We start from the raw sequence: 27,072 nt of genomic DNA, 5'->3' as shown, positions 1-27,072 counted from the left end.
TTAAAAAGGAATTAAGCATTTCCTTTTCTGAAGCCCTGCAATCACTTGTTTATATTATGTTCTTTTTGTCCTGAGCTTTTCCTAAAAGATCATGAACAAGCTGAAGGCAGGGTTTAAGCAGTCCCTGTAGCTGCCTTGGCACTTGCAGAACACCTTGTCCTACAGTGGTGCAGTCACTGTGGCTGAATTACATTAGACTGGGCATTTCTGAAATATTCCTAAGGCAAAGAGGAAAGGAGAAATTCATAAATTCTCTTTAAGAAATTATAAACCATTAGTCATAGTCTGCTTTTAAGGGCTTTTAAGTAGAAAAATGTCAGTAGATTGATGAATGCTACCAAGTTGGTGGGCTTTGCAATAGTTCTTGATCATGTCTTTATTGGACATAGATTAGATCAACAAAACATTGATGACAGTGCATGAAAATAAGTAGCTCTGATTTTGTAGTCTAGTAACAGAAGCTAAAATCAGAAACTGAACATCATTTATTTCTTCTTTATCATATCTATTTGCAATTGCTACAGTTCCCAATACCTCTATTAGGTAGAATATTTGACATAAATAACTTAGATTTGTTTCAAAGAAAAGAATCTATTTGTTCTGCCAAATTGCTCAAGTTTAAAAGATAAACTAATTTCAGATGAAGAGAAAATATTTACCTGAAATAAACATATATGACATACTTATTTTTTACTTCTATATTCCTTGCTTCTCATTGAAATTTTTAGCAATTGAATCTGCACTGTGCACATTTTTTCCTCGTAAGTACAAAGAAGATCTGGAAAGAAATTATGTGTACCAATGATGGAAATATTAGACCTCATATTGTAATTCATGTCTCTGTTATGAACTCAAAGCCTTGTGGGTTAAAAAGGGTGACTGTAACAAATTAGTACAATGTCTGCAAATGCTAGATTTTACATTTGAATCTATATTTTAAAGAAAGATGTGCTAAAGGTTAAATGTAGTAATAAAGCTCCCAATTTATCATGCATAGTATTAGAATCCAAAGAAATTTTCCATTTTGGTGGATTTCCATAATGTTCCTCAAAGTCATTACTTTCACCCAAACACAGATATAGAACTTTATCAGAAAATCCTGAGGTCAAATGAACTGTCAGCACTATTGTAGCAAAGAACTAGAAGATCCAGATTTTAAATATGACACTTTGTCATGAAATCTTTTATTTGGCCATTGGTTTCAGAGAGCTTGGAAACAGGAGCTGGATGCAAACACTTGGTTAGCAAGGTAGGGAAAATAAAAGATCATTTTTTATACTTATATATGGAAATTCTGAGACCGTTATTCTAGTTTCAATTGTAATGGATCATAGATGTTAAGGGGAAATGCTGGGTTACTACAGTGACTGCCTGAGTTCACCTACCCAGAGTTAACCCTTTCAATCTACCTTGACCATGCTGCCAGAGAAACATATATATACCTCTCCCTAAGAATGTCAGTTTTGATACAAAAGAGCTTGCAAGCACTTCGCTTGTATTAATACAAATTATTATTAGCCCTATTACACAGATAAGGAAATTGAGATAGAAAATTAAAGCACTTGCCCATCAAAGAGCTAAGTGGCAGTGTCGAGTAGTCTGTCTCAGAGTTTAAGCTCTTAACTTTTATGCCATAGGTGCCTCTCAGACATAATTTATAGATAGAAGCCGTAAGGCTTATCCTCCTTTGCTGGACCTCATCTCTCCTAACTAGCCCTGTCCTCTCCTGCTCCATTTGTTGTTATTATCATCTATACTGGTTCAATCCTGCCTCCTCTCCTTTCCCTTTTGGTATTCCCCTGCCAGGATTATTTCCCAATTTGCTTCTCCCTGATCTCACCTCACACCTCTTCTGTGAAAGTCCCCATGGTGATATTTTCTCTAGTGGCATTCCCATCACATCTATTGTCTGCACTATGAAATGTGCCTGGTTCTATATTAGGTTGTTTTTCTCTCTTATTTTCCCATAGATGCTATGTCTCCCCCCATTCATTAGGTTTCTCAAAACTACCTCCTGTAAGGCTGAGCAGAGTAGGTGCTTTATAGTAACGAGTTGATTTTTCTCAATGACTTCGTAATTCCTCAGAGAGTAACACTGAAGTATTTCGGCAAGATTCTAATCTATGTGAATACCAAGTACTTTGAAATTAGTTCTATCTATAACTCCTTGGGAGACACTTTATACAATCTTAAAATTCATCAGTGACAAGTTTCATCTTCTCATTAAAGATAATAAAGAGTCAAATGAAGACTCCCCTGGTTTCTTGTGAATTATAAGCTTCCCATCTGAGCTCTGCATCTTTTGTATTTTGTGCAGTAATGCCAATTTAGAGCTGCTATTATTAAACTAAGGAGTTGTTTTATTAGAATACTGCTGGCATCTAACCTGTTATTTGTTTCCTAATGATTTTCTATAGGAGGGTTAGTTACACTGTGAAGATTACAAGCAACTTTATAGTCTATGATTACATTTTATAATCAACAAAATAGATAAGTATAGGGAAATTATGAAAGGATGGTATTCAAATATGTGGATAGGTGAGAGAATCCTATTGGCAACAGTGCTTTGTCTGTTATATTTTTAAATATGTAAAAATTATACAATACATTATTGCTCTTGGAAAATATATTTGGAGGTGATTCTATTTTTATATTTTCAAAACATTTCAGCTTTTCTCACCTGTTTTCCAATTTTGGCCACTTCCCCAAGTGCCTCATGTTACAGAATTAACTTAGTATTTGCTTTGTACTGAAGTCAATGGACAAACTCCAGGATTCTTGAATGTTAGTCAAGTCTCAACATCCCTAGACTTTTTTTTAGAAGTCTCAATGGCTTGCTTTAAGAAATTTTCAAAAACACTTCTTGAAGTCACACAAAAAAGTGAATTTCTTTCATTTTCCTTCAAAAAGTAGCCCAGAAATGTTTATTGGTATGTTAAATTACATTGGAATCAAAACCCTGTAAGAAATCACTTATTCATATCCTGAACACAATGAATCACAAAATCCCAGATCATCTTTTTCTGTTTTAGACAAAAATTACTTCCTTTAACTGGGACTTTAATGTACTATTGACTAATGATTTTTTTTTTCAAATTTACAGTTTCCTAATACTTAAGATGATTTTGATATGGGTGGTGTTGAGAAACCATATGGTGATAAGAGTATATTTTTCTTGTGCTGTTGTTAAAGAAAACAAAAGAAAGGAATTCTTTAAATGTTCTAGGGAAAACATTTTGCAAGTGAAATAGTGTTGTTTGTTTGTTTATTTGTTTGCCTCAAGAAGATATGTGAAAGAAGGGGATTGGGATTTAACATTTTCATATAAGCAATGAGTTTGTACTGGATGTAGAATTTTGTATCAGCTTGGCCATTTCTAATATGATGTCAGTAATATCAAGAATCTAAAGAAATCACAATGACCCCCAAACTCTATTGTAGATTTAAAACAATTTTAGTTTATTTAACATTATATCATGTCTATATTTTATCTACCACATAATAAAGTTTGTGGTGATAATTTGGATTGACAGTTACATTGCCTGTATTTATCCCCTCCCCAGTTGCAATTCAGGACTTTGGAGCCAGTTACTTAACCTATTTCTACCTCCCCTGTTTCTGCTGTAGAGATAGTGAATTATAATGATCTCAAATGGATTTGATAATAAATACTTTTCTTATCCCTCTAAGGCATTCAAAAGATATGGATGACATAAATTTGAACAAAGTTATAATATATTAAATAATTATTTTTATTCACCAGATAAGTACTAAAATTGGGGAATTATTTTTCCTTTATACTGTTGACTGGTGATTATCAGATCATGTCCCATGTGAATCTTAACTTAAAGGGATTCAAATAAAATCTTAACATTTCCCCTGAACCTGCTTTCCCTCCTATATTCCTGTTGGGGTTAAAACATCACCATCTACTTAGTTACCCAGGTTTGAAATCCCATTTTAATATTGGACTTTTCACTTTATCAAACCCCTGTCCATGAGTTATTAAGTTGTGCTGATTCTATATAAAATCTATTATCACTGCCCATATTCTGCCTTTATTTTCTCTTGCTTCACTTATTACAATAATCATTTGCTGGTTGTACTTGTTAATACTTATATAATCACTGTTTCAAAGAATGATCCAACTTTTTTTTTTTAGTGCCTACTATATATAAGTACTCTTCTAGTTTCTGAAAAAACACAATCAATGCAAGGTCCTTGCTCTCATGGAGTGTATAGTGAAAAGGAGAACGGAAATAGGTAAACAGTCAATTACTATAAAGGGCTAATGTTTCATACCCTCCTTTAAGAACTTGCTTTACTTATTGTCTTGTTTGCTGCAGAATTAAAATCTACACTGCTTGGCAATAAATTCCTTCACAATCTCTTCTCTGCCTTTGTTCTAGTGTCATCTTTTACCTCCCACTAGTTCCCTAACTCCTGTTTTTCAAATTATCTAGGGGACTCATAATTCATGAAGTGTGGCTTTACTTGTACCTCCCTGTCTTCCTTGGAAGACTGCCTTCTCACTGTTTCCACTTGGTAAAATCATATACTTAAAAAAGAAAAAGTAGAACTTAAATACTGTCTCCACTGTCAATTCTATGAATCACTTTCCCTTTTAGGAAGAACTGATTGTTTACTTTCTCCTCCTTTTATATCTTAATCAAGTATATGTGATACACTTATGGTATGGAATTGGTATTTGCTGTGTAGGTGTCTGCCTCCCTCCATAAAATGCCCTGGAGGTCAGGAAGTGTGCTTAGTTCTTCTCAGTAAATTCACTATTGGGCACAGAATTAGGCACCTAATAGGTACTCAATTTCATTTTTTTTAAATGCAATGCCAGAAGGAACACATATAAAGATGTTCTTTATGACTGATTCTAGACCAAGAAAAGAGTTATTGAAATTACAGGATGGCAAATCAATACATTTTAAATTATCTTCATTGTAAAATATATGGTTTTGAAGAAAGAAAACTTCAAAATTTAGCTCTGCTACCTATTCACTTCATGATCTTGGACAAGTTATTTTTGTTCTTTCAGTTTTTGCATTTGAAAAATGAGCATAATATTATATACTACATATGGTTTTCAAAGAATTAGATGAGACAACATAATTAGCACAGTGTCTGGCAATAGTTGGCACTTAAAAATGTTGGTGTACATTTACTTTCCTTCCTTTCTGTGCACAATTATCTGCTTTCCCCTTATTATAGTTGCCCACTATGTAACAAAAAGTTTTACAAAAGTGGATCATTTCCATATTTTATTGTAGTTTGGTATGGACATGAAAATTCTTTTATATCCTATGGCAAAGTAAAAATCACCACTAGTTACACGTTTTATATAATACAGTAAATTCTCAGTTTTGGCACTGAAATTCTTATGTCTCGGGCAAATTGGGATAGTTGGTTACCTTACACCTTGTGTGCTCTGCACAGTGCAATTAGAAGTTGTGGGATTAGTATTAGATAATATGATATTAAAGACTTTTCCACTTTGGGCAAGTGACTTTTCATAACTCACGCTACTGCCTGTCTCTTCATTCATGTATATTTGTATATTACATATTATTACATAATAATAACACTTCCTCTATTGTGTGAGAAGTGAGATTAAATGAGAAAATGTGTTTAAAACACAGGGAATAGTACATTATACTAAATACTGAATCACCCAATAACAGCTTAAAGAATGAATGGATAAATGCAAATATCATATCCTACCTTACTGGCTTGATGTTAAGTCCTAAACTAAGAAGTGGTTTTCGGAGTTAAAAAGGTTCATAACCAAAAATGGCTACGTCAGTATATTTAGGAGCTTTCTTGATGGTCTCAGAAGTCTACTTAAATCCTACACACCTGAAATTGACAGGTTTGAAGTTGTTTTAAAGAACAAGATGGTTTCTCCTAGAGTAAAATAATCAAAATGGGTATTTTATTACTTTAAATGACACACTATAATACATAGTTTCTTTGGAATAGCTTCTGTAGGAAATAGATTCTTATCCCCATTAACAAGCTATGCTGTCTTTTGTACTCTACACATTTGTACCTGTAACAATGTGTCTTTTTGCTTAATCTGGAATTGGTTTTAACCTTAAATCTATTTGAAATTCCTGAATCTACGTGATGACTTTGTTGATTTGGTTCCATGTTTTCTCTTAATTTCTTTATTTTATTTTTTAAATTCAGAAGCCATCCAAATGCTCTGAAAAATGATGAAGAATAAATTATTTTACCCAATGATAAAATCGCTGAGCAGAAATTAGGAGGAGGGACTACATTTGTGAAAACTGTAGCATTTCTTAATCTAGATTTGTTTCAGAGTAAATAAAAGGTGTGAGGTTTGAGAAATGAGACGTAATTTTCCTGCCAGTTCCAGAGAACAGTGGCATACCATCTGCATCAATTAACTTCAGTAATATTCAGTACTATCCTGCCTACTGAAAATTACCATATGGGAAAAAAGACTTCTCTGTAATTAGACATGTCTTGTTGACAATGAAAGTTACTGCCAATGATGCCTAATGTTAGATTTTGTTTTCACTCTAAGACACTAACCATATTGCAAAATTTTAATAACATATGAATTTTTAAGAGTGGCTCTCTTGTTTTTTTTTATTACATCCATATTTACAAAAGTGTTATGACAATGATAAAATTAAAGGTGCGTGTTTTAAAATGATCTGGTTTATGACTTTTTGCTTTCAACTATAGTGAAATGATTGATTATACACCAATCAATTATTTAATTACTACTAGGTAGGAAGGAACAAAATGCATCAGAGCATTCTCGTGACTTGAAATACTGTGTAATACCTAAGTTCAAAACTGAATTAAACCATGTGACAAATAAATAATTTTATGCTGCCTTTGTTCTTATTTTCTGTGAAACACTTTTGTGTAGGTAAATTAAAAATAGATACTACATCTAAGTCAGCACATATGTAATGAATGGCTAACTTTAAAAAATAAGTTTTTCAATATGTCATGCACTATTCTAAGGGTTTTACAGGTGTGACCTCATTTAACCCTCATACCAACCCCTGTGGCGAGGATAAATACTAGTTCAGTTTAACAGCTCAGATTACGGATGCACTGAGAGTTTAAGCAACTTGCCCAAGGATGCACAGTGAGCAACTGGCAGAGCCAAGACTTGAATGCAGGAGACCTAGCTCCAGGGTCTGAGTTCTTGACCATCTTCTGATACCCCCAAATGATACTTGGGTCTCCGCTAGTAATTTGAAGACATAAAGCATTGCCCTAAATATCTGTGGCTCATCTTAGAAACACATTCTGGAAACGCATTATGGACTGGGCACTGTGTTGCTCCCAAAGATGTTTTGTCCTTGAGAAGTTGCAGGGTTTTAAGGTTTTATTTATTTATTTATTTATTTATTTATTTATTTAGAGATAGAGACAATGCAGGGGGCAGAGGGGCAGAGAGAGGGATACAGAGAATTCCAAGCAGGTTCTGCACTGTCAGCATGGAGCCTGATGAGGGGCTTGAACTCAGGAAAACCACAAGATCGTGACATATGCCAATACCAAGAGTCAGACGCTTATCCAGCTGAGCCACCCAGGCACCCTGAGAAGTTCTTGGATTTTAAAGCCGCATAAAGCTCTATAATATTCTATATAAACAGGCAATACAGGCTAAGGAAACTTGCTGGAAAAAAACCTTTAGATTTTGCTTTCCCCATTCTTAAGCATCAATTGATGATAATAATGCTGAGGATCCTTCAAGGAAATATTTTAAGACAGTCTTGAAGATTTTGAGAGAAGGTAGCATATTTTCCAGTAGTGTTTCAAATGGTATCCTTTATTTCTGGTTTCATAAGTGTCTTATGGTTATACAACTAATCAAATATTCAGCGTTTTGGTCTTTTGTACCATTTGCTAATCAAAAGAAAATCAACACAAAATCTAAAAATAAAGCAAATGTCCAGAGAGGACAGATTTAATTCTAGCTACATAGGTTATTTACGGTGAGATTTTTAACAACGGAGAAAGTATTTCTTGAAACACATATATAAGTTAAACTACCAACTACTTTCCTTTTTCCCTTCCAGGAAAGTTACTACTTATTTTTGAGCCTTTTCTGTAATTCTTATAAGGAGTTTAATTTAAAAAAAAAAAAAGAAAGTTCAGTTTTGCTAATTAAACTTTCTTTTAAGACCTCTGTGAACACAACTAAGAAAACCCTACGTTGTGCCACGGGCACCTTCCACTGTGCTTTGTCCTACAAGGCAAAAGAATGCTGCGATGTGACAAGTTTTATAACAGGGTTGGTCTATCCCCACTTATTTATATTCACAAGTGGCCCAGCAGCCCATGAGAGCATGCATACAGCCCTCTGGGAGAGGAAAAGACATTTGAGCAGCTCAGTTATCGTGTTTCCAATTAAGGTGTAAACACAAAGACACAGCAATTCCAACCAACACAGAAATTAAACACTAATTCACATGGAGACCCAGTTAATTTAGCAAGCTGTATAAAGTTTTTTTTAGAATTTCTCTTTGAGAAAAGAAAATGATTCTGGGATGAATCTTTTGAAAGTGTTGATAGTTTCTTTGAATAGCATCAAAAAAGAGGACACAATTTGTAATAATAAAACATGAAGATCTCTAGGGACTAGACGTATATTCTCAACTGAGAATTTAAACAGCCATATAAATAAGGTCCAGATTTTTAAGATTCAAACTTCTTAAATTATATTAAGATAAAAGTAGCATTTATGCCAATAAGAATGTATAATAACTAAGCTCAAAAGCTAATAGTATTTAAAGAATCTGAAAATAGTAAAAAAAACCACTAGTAAAGTAGAAGTAAAAAGAACTAGTAAAAAATGTGGAGATTACTTAAAGACTTCATACCTTTCATGTTTTTCTGGGAAAAAAATAGAAATTCTCTTTTTTTCCATTTTCTATATGAGTGTGTATATATATTTATGTATATGTATATATATACACATATATATATACATATATATATGTGTATATATATACATATATATATACATATACATATATAAAATTTATTGTCAAATTGGTTTCCATACAACACCCAATGCTCATCCCAACAGGTGCCCTCCTCAATGCACATCACCCACTCTCCCCTCTCTCCCACCCCCAGTAAACCCTCAGTTTGTTTTCAGTATTTAAGAGTCTCTTATGGTTTGCCTCCTTCCCTCACTGTAACTTTTTTTCCCCCTTCCCCTCCCCTATGGTCTTCTGCTAAGTTTCTCAGGATCCATATATGAGTGAAAACATATGGTATCTGTCTTTCTCTGACTGACTTATTTCACTTAGCATAATACTCTCCATTTCATCCATGTTGCTACAAATGGCCAGATTTCATTCTTTCTAATTGCCAAGTAGTATTCCATTGTACGTATAAACCACATCTTCTTTATCCATTCGTCAGTTGATGGACATTTAGGTTCTTTCCGTAATTTGGCTATTGCTGAAAGTGCTGCTATAAATATTAGGGTGCAAGTGCCCCTATGCATCAGCACTCCTGTATCCCTTGGGTAAATTCCTAGCAGTGCTATTGCTGGGTCATAGGGTATTTCTATTTTTAATTTTTTGAAGAACCTCCACACTGTTTTCCAGAGTGGCTGCACCAGTTTGCATTCCCACCAACAGTGAAAGAGGGTTCCCATTTCTCCACATCTTTGCCAGCATCTATAGTCTCCTAATTTCTTCATTTTAGCCACTTAGACTGGTGCGAGGTGGAATCTCAGTGTGGTTTTGATCTGTATTTCCCTGATGAGGAGTAATGTTGAACATCTTTTCATGTGCCTGTTGGCCATCTGGATGTCTTCTTTAGAGAAGTGTCTATTCATGTCCTCTGCCCATTTCTTCACTGGATTATTTGTTTTTCGGGTGTGGAGTTTGGTGAGTTCTTTATAGATTTTGGAGACTAGCCCTTTGTCTGATATGTCATTTGCAAATATCTTTTCCCATTCCGTTGGTTGCCTTTTAGTTTTGTTGATTGTTTCCTTTGCAGTGCAGAAGCTTTTTGTCTTCATGAGGTCCCAATAGTTCATTTTTGCTTTTAATTTCCTTGCCTTTGGAGATGTGTCAAGTAAGAAATTGCTGCAGCTGAGGTCAAAGAGGTTTTTTCCTGCTTTCTCCTATAGGGTTTTGATGGTTTCCTGTCTCACATTCAGGTTCTTCATCCACATTGAGTTTCTTTTTGTGAACGGTGTGAGAAAGTGGTCTAGTTTCATTCTTCTGCATGTTGCTATCCAGTTCTCCCAGCACCATTTGTTAAAGAGACGGTCTTTTTTCCATTGGATATTCTTTCCTGCTTCATCAAAGATTAGTTGGCCATACATTTGTGGGTCCAATTCTGAAGTCTCTATTCTTTTCCATTGGTGTATGTGTCTGTTTTTGTGCCAATACCATTCTGTGTTGATGATTCATCTCGGTAGTAGAGGCTAAAGTCTGGGATTGTGATGTCTCCTGCTTTGGTCTTCTTCTTCAAAATCACTTTGGCTATTCGGGGCCTTTTGTGGTTCCACACAAATTTTAGGATTGCTTGTTCTAGCTTCAAGAAGAATGCTGGTGCAATTTTGATCAGGATTGCATTTAATGTGTAGATTGCTTTGGGTAGTATTCACATTTTAACAATATTTATTCTTCCAATCAATGAGCATGGAATATTTTTCCATTTCTTTGTATCTTCTTCAATTTCCTTCATAATCTTTCTGTAGTTTTCAGCATACAGATCTTTTACATCTTTGGTTAGGTGTATTCCTAGGTATTTTATGATTCTTGTTGCAATTATGAATGGGATCAGTTTGTCTTTCTGTTGCTTCATTATTGGTGTATAAAAATGCAACTGATCTGTACATTAATTTTGTATCCTGTGACTTTGATGAATTTGTGTATCAGTTCTAGCAGACTTTTGGTGAAGTCTATCAGGTTTTCCATGTATAGTATCATGTCATCTGCAAAAAGTGAAAGTTTGACTTCATCTTTGTGAATTTTGATGCCTTTGATTTCCTTTTGTTGTCTGATTGCTGATGCTAGAACTTCCAACACTATGTTAAACAACAGCAGTGAGAGTGGACATCCCTGTCGTGTTCCTTTCTCAGGAGGAAAGCTCTCAGTTTTTCCCCACTGAGGATGGTATTAGCTGTGGGCTTTTCATAAATGGCTTTTATGATGTTTAAGTATGTTCCTTCTATCCTGACTTTCTCGAGGGTCTTTATTAAGAAAGGATGCTGAATTTTGTCAGATGCTTTTTCTGCATCGATTGACAGGATCATATGGTTCTTATCTTTTCTTTTATTAATGTGATGTATCACGTTGATTGACTTGTGAATATTGAACCAGCCCTGCAGCCCAGGAATGAATCCCATTTGATCATGATAAATAATTCTTTTATATGCTGTTGAATTCGATTTGCTAGTATCTTGTTGAGAATTTTTGCATTCATCTTCATCAGGGATATTGGCCTGTAGCTCTCTCTTTTTGCTGGGTCTCTGTCTGGTTTGGGAATCAAAGCAATGCTGGCTTCATAGAATGAGTCTGGAAGTTTTCCTTCCCTTTCTAATTTTTGGAACAGCTTGAGAAGGATAGGTATTATCCTGCTTTAAATGTCTGGTAGAATTCCCCAGAGATTTTTGATAACTAACTCAATTTCTTCACTAGTTATGGGTCTGTTCAAATTTTCTATTTTTTCCCGTTTGAGTTTTGGAAGTGCATGGGTGTTTAGAAATTTGTTCATTTCTGCCAGGTTGTGCACTTTATTGGCATATAATTTTTCATACTATTGCCTGATAATTTCTTGTATTCCTGAGGGATTTGTTGTAATAATTCCATTTTCATTCATGATTTTATCTATTTGGGTCCTTTCTCTTTTCTTTTTGAGAAGTCTGGCTAGAGGTTTATTAATTTTGTTTATTTTTTCAAAAAACCAGGTCTTGGTTTAATTGATCTGCTCTACTTTTTTTTAGATTCTATATTGTTTATTTATTATTTCTCTTCTTCTTCTGGGTTTGGGGTGTCTTTGCTATTCTGCTTCTAGTTCCTTTAGGTGTGCTGTTAGATTTTGTATTTGGGATTTTTCTTGTTTCTTGAGATAGCCCTGGATTGCAATGTATTTTCCTCTCAGGACTGCCTTACTGCATCCTAAAGCATTTGGATTGTATTATCATTTTCATTTGTTTCCATATATTTAAATTTCTTCTCTAATTGCGTGGTTGACCCATTCATTCTTTAGTAGGATGTTCTTTAACCTCCATGCTTTTGGAGGTTTTCCAGACTTTTCTCTGTGGTTGATTTCAAGTTTCATAGCATTGTGATATGAAAGTGTGCATGGTATGATCTCAGTTATTTTACACTTATTAATGGCTGTTTTGTGACCCAGTATGTGATCTACCTTGGAGACTGTTCCATGTGCACTTGAGAAGAGTGCACATGAACAATTTTCCGTTGCTTTGGGGTGTAGAGTTATAAATATATCTGTCAAGTTCATCTGATCCAATATATCATTCAGGGCCCTTGTTTCTTTATTGATTCTCTGTCTATATGATCTACCCATTGTTTTAAGTGGAGTATTAAATTCCCCTGCATCTACCACATTCTTATCAATGAGGTTGCTTATGTTTGTGAGTAATTGTTTTATATATTTGGGTGTGCTGCATTTGGTGCATAGACATTTATAATTGTTAGTTCTTCCTGATGGATAGACCCTGTAATTATTATATAATGCCCTTCTTCATCTCTTGTTGCAGCCTTTAAATTAAAGTCTAGTTTGTCTGATATAAGTATGGCTACTCCACCTTTTTTTTTTTGACTTCCAGTAGCATGATAGATAGTTCTCCATCCCCTCACTTTCAATCTGAATGTGTCCTCAGGTCTAAAATGAGTCTCTTGTAGACAGCACATAGATGGGTCTTGTTTTTTTATCCATTCTGATACCCTATGTCTTTTGGTTGGAGCATTTAGTCGATTTACATTCAGTGTTATTACTGAAAGATATGGGTTTAGAGTCATTGTGATATCTGTAGAGGTTTCATGCTTGTAGTGGTGTCTCTGGTACTTTGTGGTTCTTGCAACATTTCACTCACAGAGTTCCCCTTAGGATCTCTTGTAGGGCTGGTTAGTGGTGATGAATTCCTTCTGTTTTTGTTTGTTGGGGAAAACCTTTGTCTCTCCTTCTATTCTGAATGACAGACTTGCTGGGTAAAGGATTCTTGGTTGCATATTTTTTTCCGTTCATCACATTGAAGATTTCCTGCCATTCCTTTCTGGCCTGCCAAGTTTCAGTAGATAAGTCTGCTACTACCCTCATGTGTCTACCTTTGTATGTTAAGGTCCGTTTATCCCTAGCTGCTTTCAGAATTCTCTCTTTATCCTTGTATTTTGTCAGTTTCACTATGATATGTCATGCAGAACATCTATTCAAGTTATGTCTGAAGGGAGTTCTCTGTGCCTCTTGGATTTCAGTGCCTGTTTCCTTCCCCAGATCGGGGAAGTTCTCAGCTATGATTTGTTCAAGTACACCTTTAGCCCTTTTTTCTCTCTCTTCTGGATTTCCTATGATATGGATATTGTTCCATTTGATTGCATCACTTAGTTCTCTAATTCTCCCCTAGTACTCCTGGATTTTTTTTCTCTCTCTTTTTCTTAGCTTCCTCTTTTTTCCATAATTTTACCTTCTAATTCACCTATTCTCTCTTCTGCCTCTTCAATCCATGCTGTGACCGCCTCCATTTTATTTTGCACCTCATTTATAACATTTTTAATTCATCATGACTATTTTTTAGTCCCTTGATCTCTGTAGCAATAGATTCTCTGCTGTCCTCTATGCTTTTTTCAAGCCCAGCAATTAATTTTATGACTATTATTCTAAATTCTTGTTCAATTATATTGGTTAAATTGATTTTGATAAATTAATTAGCTGTTGCTATTTCCTGGAATTTCTTTTGAGGAGAATTCTTCTGTTTTGTCATATTGGCGAGTTTTCTGTCCCTTCTGTGTTCTAAAGCTTGTTGTGTGCTCTGCACCTGCAAGCACTGCTATATTAAATGATGGTCATACACTGTCCAGGACCTGGCCATTCAGGAGGTATTTTTTTGGGAGATTGTTACTTGTTCTTTGTTGTTGTGACTTTGGCTATTTTATTACCCTACTCGTAGTGACATTTTGGACCCTCCACCAGGTGTGCTTTGATTTGTTCCTTGGAGTAGCCCTGCCAAGTTCTGTGGTTCAGGTCATGCAGATTGTTGTGTTAATCCTCAAATCAGTTTCCTAGGTGTGCAAGATGGTTTCCTAGGTGTGCAGATGTATAGTGTTGATCTGACTGCATTTCAGAGAGGATAGATGCAAAAAAACTTCCATGCTTTTCTGCCATCTTGGCCCCTCCCCTTGAAATTCTCTTTATAAATGTTCAAGAATTTGATATCAAATGCATCTTGCGGCTCTATTTTTAAAATTTTTCTTTTAAATGCACTGTCGATTTTACACGAGGATAATGATGTTCATTTATGTCAACTACACATAACTCTCTAAAACATTGAGTTTATAAGAACCTAGGATTCTTCATTTATGGATTTCAAGGTGTCCAGAGACCTCCTGAAATTGTATGCAAATATTTACATATATGATCATATGTCTATTTTCTTGGCGAAGAGTCTGTTATTTTTGACCAAGAAACAGTATAATCCATTAGAAATCTGAGTCCATGACCTGTATTACAACATCAGGACTCTATAGGAGTCCTTAAATTCATAAATTCTGCAATTGATTAAAGGTTTCATGAACTGGATATTATTTGAAAGTTTGAATTATACCTTCAATTTTGTATATGCTCCCATCCTGAGTTTTCTTATCCCATGTGGGATAAGAAACATCTTCACATTGTCTTCTGTAAGTTTTTAATTATTTTTTAACCTGTTGTGTATTTTTCCTCAGTAAGTCAAAGAACCGTGCTCTTTGGAACCAACTGACTTGAAGCAATAGAGGAAGCAGACTAAACACACATTGACATTATCCGGCCAGCCCCTCTTGCACAGGTTTTGAAACTATCAGTATATCCCAAAAAGTGTTTTTAAATAACCATCTAACATAGCAATAAGAGTGTGCAGATATTTTAAAGGGGTAGTTTATTGGGGACATGAATAGAAATACAATTACTCATATCACTTTCCTTGTGCTTCTCTTGGCTGGGAGTGGTCTCTGTCATTTTATCAGTGACTCTCTTTTCTCTATGCCACTCCTCAGTCCTGAGATAGAATAATCTTGTTCTCCTGCCCATTCCTGCCCCAGGTTTCCCATGACAGTTTTTTAAGAGTTGCAGTTCTGCAGCGTTTCCTTCTGAAGCTTGCAGATGCACAAACTTTCGAGGAGGAGGGTTCTCTGGGGAGAACCATATAAAATAAGTACTGAGTAGGGGCTATTGGGTCCTAGGTGGAATCACACAAATGTCAAGGAACAAAGAATCCAGGAGTTAGGAATCCAGATGAAAGTTTTTCTTTTTTGTTTTTTAACCATAGTTCATGTTTTGAATAATTTATTCAGGATTTTAGTTTGTATGTTTAATCCAGTTTTTCCTATACCGTTTATAATTAGCTTTTGGTTTGAGTGGACACATGCAAATACTGATTCACACACACCTCACTCAAGGTAATTGGCAACATTCTCAGCTGCAGAAATGTATAAAATATACATCCTTTAATTAAAGAGCTTTTCTCCTCTTAAAAGTCTCTTACTTAAAAAGTAAACCACTGTCTCTTATCTTTTATGCATATTTATTACAACAATATTTTGTTAAAGATAAAATAAGGTCAATTGTCATCTATACTACATAAAAATATGAAAAGAATAATCATCCTCAGAACTATAGCCAATATAAATTATTTTGTCAGAAATGATTAATTTTGAAATATCAAATTATGGATCTCAAGCAAAGTTACTGACCTTTTTAAGAATGCCTGAACATATAAAAAATGAGATGGTTTACTTTGATTTTTCTGAACTGCAGTTCAATTGTATTTAAAAGTTATATACTTTCCTACTGTTGATTTCCCTTGGCATACTGAGTTCATGCCAATTTTCCTTAACTTACATATATTCTTTCAAAGTCTGCCACTTAGTCTTATATATTTGTGTTACTGCTTTTCTTCAGTCCTCTGTATGCATCAAAACTGATATTATATGCACTAGCTCTGAGAATCTCTGCAGCTTCAACTTTATTTATCATTCCTAACTTATTTCTACCATCTAAACTATATGCCTTCTGAATAAAATTTTTTGCCTGAATAATAGTGCATGTAATATTTGCCCTGACTCCATATCAGATAGGATTTCACATGAAATATGGAAAGGAAAATATTGATAATCATGGTTAATGGATTTTGAAGACATTTTAATATTGGCTTAGCTCTGTAAGTCCTTTGCTATAGAAATGGTCTACTTAGATCTGTTGTTAGTGTATAGAAAATTGGACTGTGAATTCATTTCCTAACATTGCTAGTCAGGGGACACTCATGAGGATATGAAAAAGTCTGGCTAACTGAGTAGAAGGCTCATTCAAATCTTTTTTCAAAGGGTAAAAAAATAATAGTAAACATTATTTTAGTTATATATTTAGTGACTGCAAATCTGGTGTTTGGGTCCCATATGTTCGTATTTCTCCTGCTATCTGTTTCAGTGTAGGCAGAGGAGTCTCATGGGATTGATTCACTCCATCTTTGCCATTTACTTTGAACCTAACACATGGAAGGCAATGAAGAGAAGCTCAGGTAAAAATGTCAAAAGAGGTGTTTTATATATAGCATTGTATTTAAAGCACTAGCAGACAAACTGAGATGGTGTTTCAGAAGAACAGTCCCTCAACAACTGAAGAGCTTCCAAGATTAACCACAAAGGAAGTATTAGGAAGATCTTGAACGATGATTTCTTTCAGAATTTATCTATTTCTAAATCCCTCATGCTGCCTGTTTCCTTTGTTTTCTCTTTCATAGACTTTGTTTATAATTGATAAATCTTGTTAGTTTAAAGCATATGTTTGAGTTTGGTCTTGAATCATGTGTGTGTGTGTGTGTGTGTGTGTGTATAATTAAGTAAATATTATATATATATATGTGTGTGTGTGTGTATATGCATATAAATATTATATATAGTAAATTATATATATTTACATATAAATATATATGTAATATTTACCTAATTAAAGAAAAATGCAGTCTCCCACAACTGACTAAAAACTGCTAAAATATGTAACCTAGAATTTCGATGATCTAAACATACTAACCTAGGTTATTATTTTCTGAGTAAATATTAGATAATGAGTATGCTTTTATATTTTATAAGTAGCTCTAGTTTTTAAGACACATTGTAATGTCTGGATCTTAGTGTAAATTTAAGATACTACACAATGTCAGATAGTTATTGCTGTGCAGTGACAGAAAAAAATAAATCAGGAAACGTCCATATATTATCCTATCATTGTAACTGTGTAATTTTATTTCTCAATAACTTTATTATGCTGGTTTTATTTGTATATGCTATATGTATGAAATCGCCAAAAACATAAAGGGTTTGGGTAGAGGCAGAGTCTGTCATACGATAAGCCACAAATCTAAGACCCTATTTGTAATCAGTGCTCTGTGACAGATAAAAATGTTCCATCCTACTTTCAGATACTGTATGCCTACAGAATTAAATCAAAGAAATAACTTGATGGAGGCATCTGGCTTGCTCAATTATTTAAGCATCCAACTTCAGCTCAGGTCATGATTTCACAGTCTGTGAGTTCTAGCTCCATGTCGGGCTCTGTGCTGACAGCTCAGAGCCTGGAGCCTGCTTCGGATTCTATGTGTTTTTCTCTCTCTCTGCCCCTCCTCTGTTCATGAAAATAAATAAACATTAAAAAATTAAAAAAAAAGAAATAACTACATGTATTAAAGAGGACAATTTATTTCCATTTTACAGTACGTGCCTGATTATACATTTAGAAAAGGGGCATTACTTCTTTTCAGAGAGGTAGAATTTGATTCTAATTTTTTATAGTTTATGTATTTTTCAGAGAGAGAGCGGGAGAGCGAGAGAGAGAAAGAATTAGTGGGAGAGGGGCAGAGAGAGAGAGGAGGACAGAGGATCTGAAGCAGGCTCTGTGTTCACAGCAGAGAGCCAGATGCAGGGCTTGAATTCATGAACTCTGAGATCACGACCTGAGCTGAAGTCAGCCCCTTAACTAACTGAGCCACCCAGGTTCCCCAAATTTGACTTTAATAAGGAGGTATACAGCAGGGGAAGACTTTGCATTAAAAAATATAATATCAGTTCTGCCATTCTCACTTCTCCTCTCTCAGCTTCCTTCTCTCTTCTATTTCCTTTCTCCTCTTGTCTCTTCTTCTCTCCTGTGACTTTTCTTACTTTATTGAGTAACTACTGCTTGAAAGCCACTGCATCAAAGAATATTACTGGGTGATCAAAAAGAATGAAATCTTGCCATTTGCAACAATGTATCTAGATGGAACTAGAGTGTAAGTGAAATAAGTGTGTCAGTCAAAGGCAAATATCATATGATTTCATTCATATGTGGAATTTAAGAAACAAAAGAGATGAACATAGGGGAAGGGAAAGAAAAATAAGATAAAAACAGGGAGGGAGGCAAACCATAAGAGACTCTTAACTACAGAGAACAAACTGAGGGTTGCTGGAGGAGAGGTTGGGGGGGGATTGGGCTAAACGGGTGATGGGCATTAAGGAGGGCACTTGTTGGGATAAGCAGTGGGTGTTATACGTAAGCGATGAATCACTAAATTCTACCCCTGAAACCAGTACTACACTATATGTTAATTAACTTGAATTTAAATAAATTTTAAAAAAGAAAGAAAATAAATATATGAATATACTTGCTATTTAATTTTCAGTCAATTAGTTTCTGGCATTTTTCTCTATTTGAAACTAAGAAAGAGAACTCTTTACTACGACCTTTCTAGAAATAAAAAAGGTCATATAGACAGTATAAACAATTGACAATAGTTAAATAAATACTGATTTTAGGCTTGTCTGCTTTCTGGGTCTCATAATTAAATGATTCATTGCAGTTAGTGCAAAAATAAGTACTATAGGGGCACCTGGGTGGCTCAGTGGGTTGAGTCCCACTCCTGGTTTTGGCTCAGGTCATGATCTCACAGTTCATGAGTGCAACTCCCCCATTGGGCTCTGCGCTGACAGAGCAGAGCCTGCTTGGTATTCCCTCTCTCACTCATTACCCCTCCCATGTGTGTGTGTGTGCTCTCTGTCTCTCTCTCAAATTAAATAGACTAAAAAAAATAAGTACTATATAAACACTGTTCCTTGATAGCATAGTGTGACATGAATACAAATAAATGATTTTATAAGAAACATCGTCGTGTATCTCATTTAAATTCAATTAAGATAAGTAACTGGGAACTAAATTAGCACCATCATTAGAACAGGCTTTGTGATTTCCTTGAATCACATAGCTAATGTCTTTTGAGACCCTCAAAGTACTGTGACAAATAATCAATTGGGATAAAGCAAATTGATTGCTGCCCAGTCACCGTCAAACATTGGCCACCTGTTCAAAGTGCCACGGTACAGGTCAAGGGAGGAACTATTTTCTTGATGATGTCCTAAACGTAACGGGTGATGAGTTCATTTATTAGATAGCAAAGAAATACTTTTAAAAAATATGAAAGAATAAAAACTCATGATTACTACTTCATTCTCCTTTACACAAAATTATAAAGGAAATTCTCGGGAAATAACCTATAGATGAATGTAAGAGGATAAAAATTACCTTTGAAACTGTAGCAGTCATTACTGAATAGTGCCAGAGGAAATGCACAGGGATCGCTTATCAAAGTGATATAAGCCAGGAAAAGTGAGTTGAGTTAATTTCAGTTTGAGGGAACAGGAACAAGTTTAGATCTATAAATTTTTTATGAAGCAATTTTGTTACACCTGATTTGTATGTAAGTCATGGAAACTGAACTGAGTTTTCTTTCCTATGAAAGCTGGAGGCAAATTTGGCTTAAAGCCTAGAAGAACAGAGTGCTAGAGTGTTCTTTCAGATCTCTCTCTAGAAAGTTGCTTCTGTGTATGTGCTATAGAAACATCATCTTTCTTCTATTATTCTCAGTGGCTAAATGACAAGGGTTATTTATTTATTTATTTTTAGCAGTAATGCTGAATAATTCAAGTTACTTCTGAACTGTGTAATGTCATTTCTGCCAAACATACCTAAATCCACTGAGATTTGTCATTAAGAGTTAAGGATTAAGCTATTAAACTACAAATCATCCATTCCTCAATTCTAATCACTGAGATATTAATAATATATGTGAAAACTGCCTTTTTATATTTGCAGCTCTGAGAGCTTAGCTTACATAGATTTTTATTTTGTGTCTTTTGCAACACCACCATCACCACCAACAGTAAGAATAATAACATTTCTGAGCAACTGATACCATTTTTGTTTCTAAAGAGGAAAAAAAAGTGGCACTCATTAGAATTAAAACTGCTAGTTTTAAATTCATGTAGTTTTGGTTCCTACTGTATCAGTGGCATTGCTGGCCACAAAGCCTCCAACCATATCGGTAATTGTCCAATGATAAAACCAAACGACATCAAAGCATATTTACGATTTGCTATTTTGTATGTTTTAATTAAGAAGGCAAGGGTAATTTAAGAGCAACAGAAAAATAGAAATGTAATAATGTTAGGCCTTGTTGGTATAATATTGTTAAGAAAAGCAAGAAATGTGCGTGTTGGAATTTTGTTTTTATTGGATTTCCTAGTGTCTTCAAACATTCCCAGGATTGGTTGGCTGGGCCAGCCCTCCTGAATACATTGATGTCATCACCATAATTTGTGGCACAATCATGACTAAAAAACAGCAGAATTACACTAATTAAAAATTTTTTTTTGACACAGCAGGGAGAGGGGCAGAAGGCGAGGGAGAGAGAATCTTAAGCAGGCTCCACCCCCAGTGGGGGGCTGACGGGGGCTGGATCTCATGAACTATGAGATCATGACTTGAGTCTGAATCAAGTCAGACACTTAAGGAACTGAGCCACCAAGGTACCCCTAGAATTACAATAAGTAAAGCTCCAAGGGGTGCTTGGGTAGCTCAGTTGGTTAAGGGTCCGACTCTTGATTTCAGCTCAGGTCATGATCTCATGGTTGTGAGATTGAGGCCCATGACGTGCCCACTGGGCATGGAGCCTGCTTAAGATTCTCTCTCTCCCTCGCCCTCTGCTTCTCTCTCTCTCAAAAAACAAAACAAAACAAAACAAAACTCCAAGAATCAATACCCTAATTCTATTTTGCTAAGACACATACAAAATATAAAGTGGGTTTATATCTTTTATACAACAGAAGAAGGCAGCTTGATATTTTATAAATTGGCAGGGAAAAAAGCAATTTGTTTCGGAAATAATATCATGGATAATCCAGAAAGTGATTTACTAAACTTTGAAATTGCATTTCATTTCATTTCATTTCATTTCATTTTTTAAAAGTATTTTTTACCAATTTTTTTTCATGTTTATTCATTTTGTGAGAGAGACACAGAGAGTGGGTGGGGAAGGGACAGAGAGAGGAAGAGGCACAGAATCCGAAGCAGGCTCCAGGCTCTGAGCTGTCAGCACAGAGCCTGACAAGGGGCTCAAACTCATGAGCCATGAGATCATGCCCTGAGCGGAAGTCAGATGCTTCACCAAACTGAGCCACCCAGGCGCCCCTGAAATTGCATTTTAAAAATTTCGATTTCCAGGGTGCCTGCCTGGCTCAGTCGGTTAGACATCCAGCTCTTGATTTTGGTTCAGGCCATGGTCTCATGGTTGGTAGGATCAAGCCCTGGAGTGCTGTCAGCACAGAGCCTGACAAGGGGCTCAAACTCATGAGCCATGAGATCATGCCCTGAGCTGAAGTCAGATGCTTCACCAAACTGAGCCACCCAGGCGCCCCTGAAATTGCATTTTAAAAATTTCGATTTCCAGGGTGCCTGCCTGGCTCAGTCGGTTAGACATCCAGCTCTTGATTTTGGTTCAGGCCATGGTCTCATGGTTGGTAGGATCAAGCCCTGGAGTGCTGTCAGCACAGAGCCTGTGCTCCTCTCTCACTTGCTGTCTGTTTCTCTGTGTCTCAAAATAAATAAATAAACATGAAGAAAAATGCTCAATTCCCTGTATTTTCTTTCTTTCACTGATAAAATACAGCTTTGGTCAGACTGACATGTTTAAGGGGAAACTGTGCATTAATATTCTTTTTCAAAAAAGTTCTTCAAGTTTCAGATTTGCTACTTTCTGGCTTTTCTTCCTATCATTTCTCTTTAGTAAAATTAAACTTTAATTAAATCTCTATAAACTTGCTCAAACATGGAATTGCCTGTCAATAATGCTGTTTTTAATTCTCTTTTCTAGTGAATTCCAAGTGGCAAAGTAGCTCCACTTTATCTTATTTTTATTCTTGAGTTATAAAATTTGAGATCTGAAGCTCTAGTCCTTATTTATGTAAAAATTATTCTAGAGGAGGCAGCAGCAGTATGCTAACTGGGTGTTCAGGTTACAGATCTGTCTTCCACTTCCTTTTACCACTTTCACGGCATTAGATATTATAAATGTGGTCCCTGCATTAAAGAAAGGTCACTTGTATTTTTTTTTCAACAATATATCTTAGAAATATTTATTTCTGTATTGTGTATCTTTCAGTTGTGAGCACAGTCCTGTGCTGTATATGGTGGCAGAAAACTTCACCTGAAATACCTACCAGCAGGAATCCTGGGGGGCAGAGATCCTCCCCCTGGCACTGGATGCGGGGCCTGGATGCTATTTAAAAACCCTGCCCTCAGGAAGCTGGGGCAAAACGCCTCCACCCCAATGGCCGGGAAGGATCCTTTTAAGAGATAAAAATGGACATTAATCAAAATCTATTTGTGGAAAAGCTGTTGATCATTTAACTGGGGAAAAAATCCTATCATTAATAAAAACATCAAACCTTACAAGGAAGCTATAAAATTAAAAGGAATGAATGCATTTTTATTCATAATTAAAAAAAAAACAAACTTAGGTTTTGAAAAGAAAGTACTCTTAACTAGTTATAATCCCAAACGATGTACAAGTAGTAGAATGTGAAGGTAAAATTTCTAAACCTACATTTGACAAAGCAGATATAAATAAAAGTCACTGAGGTTGTCTATTTGCAGAGTTGTCCACATGAGTGACAGACATGCAGGAGACAGCCACAGCGGGATCTGAGATCAAAGCTGCACTGGAAGAAGCAGTGTTTTGCTTTAGGTCTATCAGCAGTGGTGCTTAAAATGAGGAAAGCTTTTACACCATCCAGGAATTATATATGTTTTTGAAATAGCGGTAAGGAAATCCATATCCACAATTCTTAATTTGTTACACCTTTCTATTAGGAAGAAGACAGAGCTTGCAAAGGTAGAACCACATGCTTTTTCACTTTTAAGAAGGCTACTGTGAAGCAAAAAAACCCAACAGGAAACCACTTGGAAGTTTATTCATAAGATTATATCATGAATTGTGAATAAAAGAATGTCAGAGCTGGAAAAGACATCATAGGTCATCCAGTCAAAAAATTCTCATTTATAGACTAGCAAACTAAGGCATGAAAAAGGGAAGTGATGTCACTTAGGTGGCACACTCCTAGGACAAAATCTTCCCAGTGTAGATTAAAAATAAATAATGAGCCATTTCCTATTTGGGAGATTGCTATTCTCTGAATATGAATCAGAAACCCTTCAGTTTGGAATAACAACAGCATTATAATTTGGTATCTCAATGACCTGAAAGACACTAAAATCATTCAGAAGAAAATTTAATATACATGCACTCTCAGTGCATGGGCAGTACTGGTAATTGATATGGTATATCTAAGTTTAATCACGGTAACACTCTAAAAGCAAGTTACACTGATGGTTATAAGTAATGCACATCATTTGGGGCCCCTGAAGCTCCAATCAGGCCCAGCAGTTTTCAATTAAAGAGACCTTGAATCAATCCTCTCAGGCTCAGTTTTAGCAAGTCTTACATTTTTGAAGAGACTTCATTCTGTTCCTTGACACAAATTTCGCACCTAAAATATGTTAAAATTCATAGCCTCTTTGAAATCTGACCAGGATTAAAGGGACCTGGCATAACACATTGTATACAACTTGCTTCTACAGAGAGAGCTGTTGCTAAAGAAAAGCCAGGATTTCTTAGATTTTTAGAAATGCTTAGAAAGCGAAGTTACAATGTATATTTTAATGGGTGAGGCCTATTTATTGTGCATTGGAATAAAGAAAGCATGGAAAAAAAATCAAATGCTGTAATTAAGCTGGTTTTGCTATTGATTTTATGAGGCTTTAGTGGAAAGGTCCAGCAGAGTTTGAGTCCCTTAAACATGAAGAGATGTGGCTAAAGTGCCAAGCAGTAGGTCAGAAAGTGTTCTGAGGGAACTTTTGATGAACGATGAATCTAACTTCTCCTTTGCTATTACATGGGGTATATATATCATTGAGCACAAATATTTCCTCATGTACAATGTTTCCCATGCAAGGCATTTTCCACGTTGCAATGTTTCAACACTGTCTGAGAAAGTACCCATCACCACGGAGCATTACTGAATACCAGGTAGAGACAATTATATATTTATACTGTATTCTTAAAGTTACAAAAGAAGTGGTGATTTTACAACAGAGAAAATAATTATAAGAAATTCAGATTTTATTATAGGCGGTAAAAACAGAAATATTCCAATTCTAGCTGATTATGGACTTATTGAAGCCAAGTGATAAGAAGTTTGGTTCAAGAATATGAGATTGTAGGGGCACCTGGGTGGCTCAATTGGTTACGTTGGTTAATTTCAGCTCAGGTCATGATCTCATGGTTCGTTCAGTTTGAGTCCAGGGCAGAGCCTGCTTGCCATTCTCTCTTTCTCCCTCTCTCTGCCCCTCCCCTGCTTGTGTGCACACTCTTGCTCAAAAGCAAACAAACAAACAAACAAACAAACAAACTTAGAAAAAAGAATACTAGATTGTAAAAAAAAACAAAAGAACGTAATCATGCACAGGAAAGAAAAAAGAATATAAATGCAATTATCTCAAAAGAAATTTTGAGAAAAACAAAAGTGTGTAGAGCAGACTTTAAATAATTTTAATATGCTTCAGATTTAGAGATTTTTATCTTTCTTTTTATTATTTTGCCATATTATGTGAAATTGTTAACTTAGAAAAGATGTCCATTATTTTAACTCCTTGAAAGAAACAAAATACAAATATTATTTTATTGCTATGATTACATTGATTACTATTTCTATTGTTGTGACAGCCTGTCATATTTAATAGCAGCTTTCATTTTCCTAAACCTGCTGCATCATTCATAATGGCTTTGTGATGTTTCTTTACTGTGGGTTAAAAGGTCTTTCATTTATTGTGGCATTTCTTCCTTAAGGGACTGTCATTTTTTAATATATGAAACAAACAGAAAAGCTGGTGTACATGAATACGTATTCAATTGAAATATGATATTATGTGATAATAATGCCTTATCAGTTTCCTCCTTAGGGTCAGTCATGTCAATAGAGATTGCATGAAACATTATAGCTCTGTTTTCACAATTGAATAATGAAGCTGAATTTATTTGTTATAATTCCCTTATCTCTTAATCTACAAGAAATTAAGTTCAGGAACCTCTGGGATTTGATATGAAGTAATTTTAGTCTGGTTTGCTCTACTGCTTAAGTTGCTGGCCCTCGCTGTCTTTATTATTTTTTTTTAATACGTAATTGTAGCAAAGAAAAAAGAGAGACACCAACCAAGAAACACACTCTTAACTATACTGAAAAAAACTGATGGCTATCAGAGGGGAGGTGGGTGGGGCGACGGGTGAAATAGGTGATGGGGATTAAGGATGCACTTGTGATGAACACTGGGTGTTGTATGGAAGTGTTGAATCACTGTATTGTACACCTGAAACTAATATTACACTATGTAAACTATAGTGGATTTAAAATAAAACAAACAAAACAACAACAACAAAATAAGTAAGCAATTGTGGAACTTATTAATTATATTGTAGTTAAAGAATGAACAACATCAAACACCTGTAGCAGGATAAATATAAATGTCCATCAGTATTTTGTTTTTACGTGCATTCAACAGACTCTTTGTCAATATAAATTAGATTTTTATTTGATGAAAGTATTCCTTTAGCCACTACAAATTTGAAATATAAGATGTGCCACTTCACATATGCTTTTCTAAATCTCAAACAAGTGAGTTTCCAATTTGTTAGTGATCTGGAGTCGGTGAGTTAAAGAGACACCAGGATAGGACACTAGCATTATATTATCTCTAATATAGAGTTACCAGATAATCAGGTGTCCTGTATTTTTATTTGCTAACTCTGGCAACACTACTCAAATATAATTCCAAACACTTTTGAGTATCACACTAACAAAAGACACTATTAACTACTGGTATAAGGTAAATTAACATAAGTTACTGGCTGCAGGAGTTAATTTATCTGTCCTTCAGTAGTTCAGTGGTTGTCAAGGTTGCTTAGGGAGTACTGCAAATTATGACTGGGGAAAGACATTATTTAGTGAGTGAGGGTCCGCATGTGAACTAAAGGCATCGCAATAACTGGTATACCCCATGCACAAAGGAGCATTTCCCTCAAAATGCTAGTAACACCACTGAGAAACATTGTCTGAGAGTAAAGCATCCTTAAAATAATGGTTGCTAGTAACCACAGCGTAAAAAATGCAGAAGTTGACATGGCCCGAATTTTGACATCTGGTCTGATCAATTAATGGAGGATTCTGATTGCCCAGATTATCTGAAAGTAATGTGGTCTATAGAGTAACCAGTTTTCAACGAGTTATAGTAAAATATATTTAACACTTAAACCAAATGAAACAAAATTTCATTTTGATATTGCAGTGATCTCTTTGAAATAACTTTACATTGGACATTCAATATCGTTAAGAATTTGTGTAAAAAGTTGACTATGACTTTAAACTCTACGCCTTAATTTCCTTATACATAAAGTGAAAATAACAA

At 35.2% G+C, this 27,072-nt stretch overlaps 1 protein-coding gene across 2 annotated transcripts in view; it reads right to left on the bottom strand.

Annotated features, from left to right (window-relative positions):
- Positions 1 to 27,072, bottom strand: part of EPHA6 (EPH receptor A6) — an 867,849-nt gene that overhangs the window by 128,991 nt on the left and 711,786 nt on the right. For both annotated transcript variants that reach the window (XM_042998967.1, XM_042998968.1), the window contains one exon: positions 22,773 to 22,898. In XM_042998967.1, the coding sequence (XP_042854901.1) occupies positions 22,773 to 22,898 (126 nt within the window). The remainder of the gene's footprint in view (positions 1 to 22,772; positions 22,899 to 27,072) is intronic.

Source organism: Panthera tigris, chromosome C2 (genome assembly GCF_018350195.1).
Source record: "Panthera tigris isolate Pti1 chromosome C2, P.tigris_Pti1_mat1.1, whole genome shotgun sequence".
Lineage (NCBI taxonomy): Eukaryota > Metazoa > Chordata > Mammalia > Carnivora > Felidae > Panthera > Panthera tigris.
Note: the sequence above shows the minus strand (reverse complement) of the source record. Positions and strands in the feature narration are given on the sequence as shown.